The sequence below is a fragment of the Triticum urartu genome, chromosome 6 (assembly GCF_003073215.2).
Source record: "Triticum urartu cultivar G1812 chromosome 6, Tu2.1, whole genome shotgun sequence".
Classification (NCBI taxonomy): Eukaryota; Viridiplantae; Streptophyta; class Magnoliopsida; order Poales; family Poaceae; genus Triticum; species Triticum urartu.
The window spans coordinates 347,233,819-347,244,851 of NC_053027.1; the positions used below are offsets into that span (position 1 = coordinate 347,233,819).

Genomic DNA, 11,033 nt, shown 5'->3' on the forward strand with positions numbered 1-11,033 from the left:
AAACTGACTCTCGACGAAAGTGATCTTTGTCGGCGTTCTGGGAACGGGGGTCCCCAGACTCGCCTGCGTGCAGCCTGCGGCATGGCTCAAAGGGGGCCCGGCACGGCCCATCTTCATGAACACAAGACTCAAGACCCTCGCGAGGGGCCAAGCCTCACGGGACGGACGACGTGGAGCTTCCTCAGGTGCGGCCTCGTCAGGCTGGCTCACGAGGAGGCGGAGAAATCAAGGCGGGGTACCTCGCGAGGTGCCCGTGACGCAAGCCATGACGACTCAGGGCGCACTACAAGAAATATGTCAACTTATGACCTTCTGTCAGTGACCCTCGAAGAATTGGTCATAAATTTATGACCATTTTAGACCAATTGGTCAAAAGCTGTTCAGGGGGCTTCAAACCCTAAACCATTGCGACCATTTTGGTCAGAAAGGTCATAATTTCCTTACACGAAATGGTCACAAAGCAAACAGTGCTAGTCCGCTGCCTTATTTCTAGTTGTTAATGACCAATATAGATGGTCATAACCTTGTAGATTGTGGTGGGTTGTGATGACTAGGCGCCATCTCATCAGTTTTGCCTATGTGTCATGTCCATGTGGCAGTTTTTGCCCTAGGTTGTGAAGCAACCTATATTTCTATCATTCCCAAAATTCCCAAAAAAATCTCATAAATTCTTTGGGTCATATCTTCATCAAATATGTAAAAAGCCTTCCTTGCCTAGTTCAGAACTAATTCAACAATATTCATTTTCCTATTATGTTCACAACAACACTTTATGAAGGAAGTGCTATTTATATATTCTTGATTGCCCTACGAATTTTTGGGCACTCTTTCCTATCCAAATCGTTAGCGCATGACAAAATTCAGCTCCATTTGCCTAGCAAATCTTCCTTGGCAAATTTCCAAAGTTTTTGTCCACCTAGAAGCATTGTGAAGGAAGTACCTTTTTTATATCTCTAAATGACATGAAATTTATATAGTTTCTTCATATGCCCAAATTATCACCCTCCTCCAAATTGCAGCTCAGTCAAATCATCTATGTGAGCCCAGGTTCAATTTATATTTTATGGCCAAATTGGCACGTTGCAAAGCAAGTGTTATATAGACCCCTCCTATTACCCTCAAACTTTTCGGGCACTCTTCCATACCCAAATCATTGCCACATGATAATATTCAGCTCAATTTTCCTAGTAAATCTTTCTCGGGAAATTTCCAAAGTTTCTACCTCGAGAGAAGCTTTGTGAAGTAAGTACTAGCTAGGCTTACCCAAATGATCTGAAAATTGACCAGCGCATGACCATACCTAAGTAACTTACCTACACCAATTTTGAGCTCATTTCATTCATCCAATCTCTCTCACTAGTTTTCCCAAGTTTCTGTCCATAGAAGAGCATTGTGAAGGAAGTACTACTTTGGCATGTCCAAATGGTATCAATTTTCTACAATGCTTTCCTATGCCCAAATAACCATCCTCCACAAAATTTCAGCTCAATCCATTCATTATTTTGAGCCCAGCTTCAACATTCATATTTTTGTCCAGCGTGGTACTTTGCAAAGCAAGTACCACCTAGGATCCTCCTTTTGAGCTAAAAATTTGTGAAGACATTCTCCTTAGTAGATGATCATCCTCAGCCAAAACTCACGCCCATTGGCCATGTGCATTTCCCGTACCGCTAATCAAACACTTGGCTGCTAATTCATGTTTGAGCATCGATCGGTCTTCTCGTGAGAATCTTATGTTGTAATTTTCTTCCTAGCACCAACCTGGGGAGTGCCCAACCCACTAGACATGCCTAAGCCGCATAGAACACATGGCAACATTACGGTCACGCGGTGACCACGCGACGGGCATGCGAGTTTACGCACTCTAGAGTTGAGGCACTCGGCCACCGCCCAAACCTCAACGTATCGCCACCAAACCATGTATTTATGATTAAATAGGTCCTTATGTAACTAGAAATGATTTTTGGAAAAAATAAATAGCAAACTATGAGGCAGCTGCAGTTCAAATTTGACCCGCTTCCAACTGAATCGACGGAAATTTGTCTTTTTCACGAGAGGTGGATCAAAAAATTTTACACCCAACCATTTTGTCAATTGTGCATTAAATATGGCCTAGTATTTTATAAAAATGATTCGGTCCAATTTTGCAACAATTATTTGGTAGTTCCTTCACAAAAAAACCTCCTTTCGGGCACTTGAAAAATGGAAAATGGTTTTTTCGTCCAACGAAAATGAAAACTTCCTTAGGCAACATTGTTTGCCATTCCAATATGCACCCTTGTGCACAATATGAGATCATTTGAACAAACTATGCCATGAATGTGGCCATAAGATTGATCATTTGGCTTGAAAGCCATTGATCTCCACACGTGGTAGCTCGTTTCTGAGAACACTTTTTTAAAATAATTGCCGTATTACAAGTTTGTTATTTTTCCTAGGAACTTGGCAACATATGATGACACAATGCGAAGGTTTCCCAATTTTTTGAATTTTTTTGAAATCTTTATACCCGTTTTGAAAATGCGGTCAAAACGGCGGGAATGACCGTTCCTAGCTAGTGGTTGAATCTTGGAATTTTTTTGGTGTTTCTCTGATTAAATAGATACTTATGTACCTAGAAATGATTTTTGAAACAAATAAATACCAAACTATGAGGCAGCTGCAGTTCAAATTTGACCCGCTTCCAGCTGAATCGGCGGAAATTTGCCTTTTTCACGAGAGGTGGATCAAAAAATTTTACACCCAACCATTTTGTCAATTGTGCATTAAATATGGCCTAGTATTTTATAAAAATGATTTGGTCCAATTTTGCAACAATTATTTGGTAGTTCCTTCACAAAAAAACCTCCTTTCGGGCACTCGAAAAATGGCAAATGGTTTTTTCGTCCAACGAAAATGAAAACTTCCTTAGGCAACATTGTTTGCCATTCCAATATGCACCCTTGTGCACAATATGAGATCATTTGAACAAACTATGCCATGAATGTGGCCATAAGATTGATCATTTGGCTTGAAAGCCATTGATCTCCACACATGATAGCTCGTTTCTGAGAACACTTTTTTAAAATAATTGCCGTATTACAAGTTTGTTATTTTTCCTAGGAACTTGGCAACATATGATGACACAGTGCGAAGGTTTCCCAATTTTTTGATTTTTTTTGAATTTTTTATACCCGTTTCGAAATGCGGTCAAAACGGCGGGAATGACCGTTCCTAGCTAGTGGTTGAATCTTGGAATTTTTTTTGTGTTTCTCTGATTAAATAGATACTTATGTACCTAGAAATGATTTTTGAAAAAAATAAATAGCAAACTATGAGGCAGCTGCAGTTCAAATTTGACCCGCTTCCACCTGAATCGGCGGAAATTTGCCTTTTTCACGAGAGGTGGATCAAAAATTTTTACACCCAACCATTTTGTCAATTGTGCATTAAATATGGCCTAGTATTTTATAAAAATGATTCGGTCCAATTTTGCAACAATTATTTGGTAGTTCCTTCACAAAAAAACCTCCTTTCGGGCACTCGAAAAATGGAAAATGGTTTTTTTGTCCAACGAAACTGAATACTTCCTTAGGCAACATTGTTTGCCATTCCAATATGTACCCTTGTGCACAATATGAGATCATTTGAACAAACTATGCCATGAATGTGACCATAAGATTGATCATTTTGGCTTGAAAGCCATTGATCTCCACACGTGAAAGCTCGTTTCTGAGAACACTTTTTTAAAATAATTGTCGTATTACAAGTTTGTTATTTTTCCAAGGAACTTGGCCACATATGATGACACAATGAGAAGGTTTCCCAATTTTTTGATTTTTTTTGAATTTTTTATGCCCGTTTCAAAATGGGGTCAAAACGGCGGGCTTGACCGTTCCTAGCGAGTGGTTGAATCTTGGAATTTTTTTGGTGTTTCTCTGATTAAATAGATACTTATGTACCTAGAAATGATTTTTGAAACAAATAAATAGCAAACTATGAGGCAGCTGCAGTTCAAGTTTGACCCGCTTCCAACTGAATCGGCGGAAATTTGCCTTTTTCACGAGAGGTGGATCAAAATTTTTTACACCCAACCATTTTGTCAATTGTGCATTAAATATGGCCTAGTATTTTATAAAAATAATTCGGTCCAATTTTGCAACAATTATTTGGTAGTTCCTTCACAAAAAAACCTCCTTTTGGGCACTCGAAAAATGGAAAATGGTTTTTTCGTCCAACGAAAATGAAAACTTCCTTAGGCAACATTGTTTGCCATTCCAATATGCACCCTTGTGCACAATATGAGATCATTTGAACAAACTATGCCATGAATGTGGCCATAAGATTGATCATTTGGCTTGAAAGCCATTGATCTCCACACGTGATAGCTCGTTTCTGAGAACACTTTTTTAAAATAATTGCCGTATTACAAGTTTGTTATTTTTCCTAGGAACTTGGCCACATATGATGACACAGTGCGAAGGTTTCCCAATTTTTTGATTTGTTTTGAATTTTTTATGCCCGTTTCAAAATGGGGTCAAAACGGCGGGAATGACCGTTCCTAGCTAGTGGTTGAATCTTGGAATTTTTTTGGTGTTTCTCTTATTAAATAGATACTTATGTACCTAGAAATGATTTTTAAAAAAAATAAATAGCAAACTATGAGGCAGCTGCAGTTCAAATTTGACCCGCTTCCACCTGAATCGGCGGAAATTTGCCTTTTTCACGAGAGGTGGATCAAAAAATTTTACATCCAACCATTTTGTCAATTGTGCATTAAATATGGCCTAGTATTTTATAAAAATGATTCGGTCCAATTTTGCAACAATTATTTGGTAGTTCCTTCACAAAAAAACCTCCTTTCGGGCACTCGAAAAATGGAAAATGGTTTTTTCGTCTAACGAAAATGAAAACTTCCTTAGGCAACATTGTTTGCCATTCCAATATGCACCCTTGTGCGCAATATGAGATCATTTGAACAAACTATGCCATGAATGTGACTATAAGATTGATCATTTTCGCTTGACAGCCATTGATCTCCACACGTGATAGCTCGTTTCTGAGAACACTTTTTTAAAATAGTTGCCGTATTACAAGTTTGTTATTTTTCCAAGGAACTTGGCCACATATGATGACACAATGAGAAGGTTTCCCAATTTTTTGATTTTTTTTGAATTTTTTATGCCCGTTTCAAAATGGGGTCAAAACGGCGGGCTTGACCGTTCCTAGCGAGTGGTTGAATCTTGGAATTTTTTTGGTGTTTATCTTATTAAATAGATACTTATGTACCTAGAAATGATTTTTAAAAAAAATAAATAGCAAACTATGAGGCAGCTGCAGTTCAAATTTGACCCGCTTCCAACTGAATCGGCGGAAATTTGCCTTTTTCACGAGAGGTGGATCAAAAAATTTTACACCCAACCATTTTATCAATTGTGCATTAAATATGGCCTAGTATTTTATAAAAATGATTCGGTCCAATTTTGCAACAATTATTTGGTAGTTCCTTCACAAAAAAACCTCCTTTCGGGCATTCGAAAAATGGAAAATGGTTTTTTCGTCCAACGAAAATGAAAACTTCCTTAGGCAGCATTGTTTGCCATTCCAATATGCACCCTTGTGCACAATATGAGATCATTTGAACAAACTATGCCATGAATGTGGCCATAAGATTGATCATTTGGTTTGAAAGCCATTGATCTCCACACGTGATAGCTCGTTTCTGAGAACACTTTTTTAAAATAATTGCCGTATTACAAGTTTGTTATTTTTCCTAGGAACTTGGCAACATATGATGACACAGTGCGAAGGTTTCCCAATTTTTTGATTTTTTTTGAATTTTTTATACCCGTTTCAAAATGCGGTCAAAACGGCGGGAATGACCGTTCCTAGCTAGTGGTTCAATCTTGGAATTTTTTTGGTGTTTCTCTGATTAAATAGATACTTATGTACCTAGAAATGATTTTTGAAAAAAATAAATAGCAAACTATTAGGCAGCTGCAGTTCAAATTTGACCCGCTTCCAGCTGAATCGGCGGAAATTTGCCTTTTTCACGAGAGGTGGATCAAAAATTTTTACACCCAACCATTTTGCCAATTGTGCATTAAATATGGCCTAGTATTTTATAAAAATGATTCGGTCCAATTTTGCAACAATTATTTGGTAGTTCCTTCACAAAAAAACCTCCTTTCGGGCACTTGAAAAATGGAAAATGGTTTTTTCGTCCAACGAAAATGAAAACTTCCTTAGGCAACATTGTTTGCCATTCCAATATGCACCCTCGTGCACAATATGAGATCATTTGAACAAACTATGCCATGAATGTGGCCATAAGATTGATCATTTGGCTTGAAAGCCATTGATCTCCACAAGTGATAGCTCGTTTCTGAGAACACTTTTTTAAAATAATTGCCGTATTACAAGTTTGTTATTTTTCCTAGGAACTTGGCCACATATGATGACACAATGCGAAGGTTTCCCAATTTTTTGATTTTTTTTGAAATTTTTATACCCGTTTTGAAAATACGGTCAAAACGACGGGAATGACCGTTCCTAGCTAGTGGTTGAATCTTGGAATTTTTTTGGTGTTTCTCTGATTAAATAGATACTTATGTACCTAGAAATGATTTTTGAAAAAAATAAATAGCAAACTATGAGGCAGCTGCAGTTCAAATTTGACCCGCTTCCAGCTGAATCGGCGGAAATTTGCCTTTTTCACGAGAGGTGGATCAAAATTTTTTACACCCAACCATTTTGTCAATTGTGCATTAAATATGGCCTAGTGTTTTATAAAAATGATTCGGTCCAATTTAACAACAATTATTTGGTAGTTCCTTCACAAAAAAACCTCCTTTCGGGCACTCGAAAAATGGAAAATGGTTTTTTTGTCCAACGAAAATGAAAACTTCCTTAGGCAACATTGTTTGCCATTCCAATATGCACCCTTGTGCACAATATGAGATCATTTGAACAAACTATGCCATGAATGTGGCCATAGGATTGATCATTCTGGCTTGAAAGCCATTGATCTCCACACGTGATAGCTCGTTTCTGAGAACACTTTTTTAAAATAATTGCCGTATTACAAGTTTGTTATTTTTCCTAGGAACTTGGCCACATATGATGACACAATGCGAAGGTTTCGCAATTTTTGATTTTTTTTGAAATTTTTTTGCACGTTTCAAAATGGGGTCAAAACGGCGGGCTTGACCGTTCCAAGCCAGTGGTTGAATCTTGGAATTTTTTTGGTGTTTCTCTTATTAAATAGATACTTATGTACCTATAAATGATTTTTGAAAAAAATAAATAGCAAACTATGAGGCAGCTGCAGTTCAAATTTGACCCGCTTCCAGCTGAATCAGCGGAAATTTGCCTTTTTCACGAGAGGTGGATCAAAAAATTTTACACCCAACCATTTTATCAATTGTGCATTAAATATGGCCTAGTATTTTATAAAAATGATTCGGTCCAATTTTGCAACAATTATTTGGTAGTTCCTTCACAAAAAAACCTCCTTTCGGGCACTCGAAAAATGGAAAATGGTTTTTTCGTCCAACGAAAATGAAAACTTCCTTAGGCAACGTTGTTTGCCATTCCAATATGCACCCTTGTGCAAAATATGAGATCATTTGAACAAACTATGCCATGAATGTGGCCATAAGATTGATCATTTGGCTTGAAAGCCATTGATCTCCACACGTGATAGCTCGTTTCTGAGAACACTTTTTTAAAATAATTGCCGTATTACAAGTTTGTTATTTTTCCTAGGAACTTGGCCACATATGATGACACAATGCGAAGGTTTCCCAATTTTTCGATTTTTTTTGAATATTTTATACCCGTTTTGAAAATGCGGTCAAAACGGCGGGAATGACCGTTCCTAGCTAGTGGTTGAATCTTGGATTTTTTTTGGTGTTTCTCTGATTAAATAGATACTTATGTACCTAGAAATGATTTTTGTAAAAAATAAATAGCAAACTATGAGGCAGCTGCAGTTCAAATTTGACCCGCTTCCAGCTGAATCGGCGGAAATTTGCCTTTTTCACGAGAGGTGGATCAATAATTTTTACACCCAACCATTTTGTCAATTGTGCATTAAATATGGCCTAGTATTTTATAAAAATGATTCGGTCCAATTTTGCAACAATTATTTGGTAGTTCCTTCACAAAAAAACCACCTTTCGGGCACTCGAAAAATGGAAAATGGTTTTTTCGTCCAACAAAACTGAAAACTTCCTTAGGCAACATTGTTTGCCATTCCAATATGCACCCTTGTGCACAATATGAGATCATTTGAACAAACTATGCCATGAATGTGGCCATAAGATTGATCATTTGGCTTGAAAGCCATTGGTCTCCACACGTGATAGCTCGTTTCTGAGAACACTTTTTTAAAATAATTGCCGTATTACAAGTTTGTTATTTTTCCTAGGAACTTGGCAACATATGATGACACAATGCGAAGGTTTCCCAATTTTTTGATTTGTTTTGAATTTTTTATACCCGTTTCAAAATGCGGTCAAAATGGCGGGAATGACCGTTCCTAGCTAGTGGTTGAATCTTGGAATTTTTTGGTGTTTCTCTGATTAAATAGATACTTATGTACCTAGAAATGATTTTTGAAAAAAAATAAATAGCAAACTATGAGGCAGCTGCAGTTCAAATTTGACCCGCTTCCAGCTGAATCGGCGGAAATTTGCCTTTTTCACAGGAGGAGGATCAAAATTTTTTACACCCAACCATTTTGTCAATTGTGCATTAAATATGGCCTAGTATTTTATAAAAATGATTCGGTCCAATTTTGCAACAATTATTTGGTAGTTCCTTCACAAAAAAACCTCCTTTCGGGCACTCGAAAAATGGAAAATGGTTTTTTCGTCCAACGAAAATGAAAACTTCCTTAGCCAACATTGTTTGCCATTCCAATATGCACCCTTGTGCACAATATGAGATCATTTGAACAAACTATGCCATGAATGTGGCCATAAGATTGATCATTTTGGCTTGAAAGCCATTGATCTCCACACGTGATAGCTCGTTTCTGAGAACACTTTTTTAAAATAATTGCCGTATTACAAGTTTGTTATTTTTCCTAGGAACTTGGCCACATATGATGACACAATGCGAAGGTTTCCCAATTTTTTGATTTTTTTTGAATTTTTTATGCCCGTTTCAGAATGGGGTCAAAACGTCGGCCTTGACCGTCCTAGCTAGTGGTTGAATCTTGGAAAACTTTTGGTGTTTCTCTGATTAAATAGATACTTATGTACCTAGAAATGATTTTTTGTAAAAAATAAATAGCAAACTATGAGGCAGCTGCAGTTCAAATTTGACCCGCTTACAGCTGAATCGGCGGAAATTTGTCTTTTTCACGAGAGGTGGATCAAAACTTTTTACACCCAACCATTTTGTTAATTGTGCATTAAATATGTCCTAGTATTTTAGAAAATTGATTTGGTCCAATTTTGCAACAATTATTTGGTAGTTCCTGCACAAAAAAACCTCCTTTTGGGCACTCAGAAAATGATTAAAAATAGCTAGAAAGATCAGAAATGCATAGAAATTGGTCCTTATCCATAAAATGTGGTCTAACTCTAGTGAAAATTTGTGTGGTGCCATTTTGCAAAATATTTTGAATAGCTACTTCACAAAATCCCTCTATTTTTAGTACTTAGACACTTTTTTAAATCACTACTTTTTCGACCAATCAGGACTCTTCCCACGGATCAATGACATGGCGCCCATCCATCCATCCATCCATCTCTCCATCCCACATCCATCCATCCATCCATCTACAGAAAAAAGGAAAATAAAATGAAAAAGAGATACCCCCACCCCCAGCCCAAACCCTAGGTCAGATCCCATCGACTCCCCCATCGCACCCCTCCTGTCCTCGCAGCCGCCGCCACCTCCTCCCTCGATCCAGTCCTCTCCCCGGCCTCCTTTCCCCGATCCAGTTCTCTCCCCGCCGCTCCCACCCACCGCCGACCTCGCAGCCCTCCTCACCACCGCCGCTGACCTCGTCCCTCCCTCCCCTCACCATCTCTCCCTACCCTATGCCCCAGATCGAGTCGAGCAGGTCGGCCGACGCGCTAGGGTTCCGTTTGGTCAGCTCCGCGCCGGCTCTCCGGTTGGCCGCCCGCCCGACGATGGATCTCCTGCCGCTCTCCCACCAGGCGCTCTTCGCGGCCGTCCGATCCGCGGACGCCGAGGCCGTGCACCGCCTCCTGGCCATCGCCGAGGAGTCCGCACTCTACGTCGCGGCGGAGGCCGGCGCGCTCGAGGTCGTGCACCTCCTCCTCCCGCTCTACGACCTCGAGGCCGCCAAGCTCCGCTCCCGCCTCGACCTCGACGCCTTCCACGTCGCCGCCAAGCAAGGGCACACGAGTGAGCCCCTCTTCTCGCTCGATTAGTAGCTCGGGGTCTTCTTCAAGTTCGCCTGCGGGGTGAGTTGCCCGAGCATTGTCCCGCCCGTGCTAGCTGCATGTTTAAACTTCGCAGTAGGTTCTCTCCTGAGCATTATCCGATGCAGGATATGTCATCCGTACGCGCTGTGCTTTGATCTACTTGGTTCTAGCAGTTATGTTGTTTTCGAGTGGATGTAGGCACTGCCTGTTAGATCCAGTGCTTTGGATTCCCCAGTCGCGTCAGGCGATGGGTTGCATGCTGATGATTACTGCTAGGTCCATGCTAGTGATTATTTTGTATGGATGATGATACTGGCATTCCTTCTTTCTTTGCAAGTACTTTTTGGGCAAGTCGATAGACTTCGTTGCTCCATCTGTACATAATTCTGTTTGTGTTTGTTGTAGTGGTAATTATGGCTTTAATAGTTATTGAAGATTGCACCTGTAAATCTAGATCTACTTGGATCCTGGTGGCTTCTTTTGCCAAGCAATATCATGTGCTTATTAGTTGCAAGCTGTATTGGTTTGCTCTGCTGCCATGTTAATTCTTTGTTTCCCCTTTGTGTTAACCACCTTGTGCTGTTGTATAGAAACTTTATTGAGAAATTGTCAGTTAACAGTATTTTTCTTCTAGGCCATTGGGGAATC

The 11,033-nt window shown here is 39.4% G+C and overlaps 1 protein-coding gene across 1 annotated transcript; it reads left to right on the forward strand.

The window, feature by feature from the left end:
* The first annotated feature begins 10,127 nt into the window (after positions 1-10,127).
* LOC125516774 (ankyrin repeat-containing protein At2g01680-like) lies at positions 10,128-10,391 on the forward strand. Its single transcript, XM_048682091.1, has one exon. It carries the CDS (start codon positions 10,128-10,130, stop codon positions 10,389-10,391), a length of 264 nt encoding a protein of 87 aa, XP_048538048.1.
* The last annotated feature ends 642 nt before the right edge of the window (positions 10,392-11,033 follow it).

Bases quoted from the DNA above. Each gene is read 5' to 3' on its own strand.
- LOC125516774 (XM_048682091.1), top strand. From the start codon at position 10,128: ATGGATCTCCTGCCGCTCTCCCACCAGGCGCTCTTCGCGGCCGTCCGA.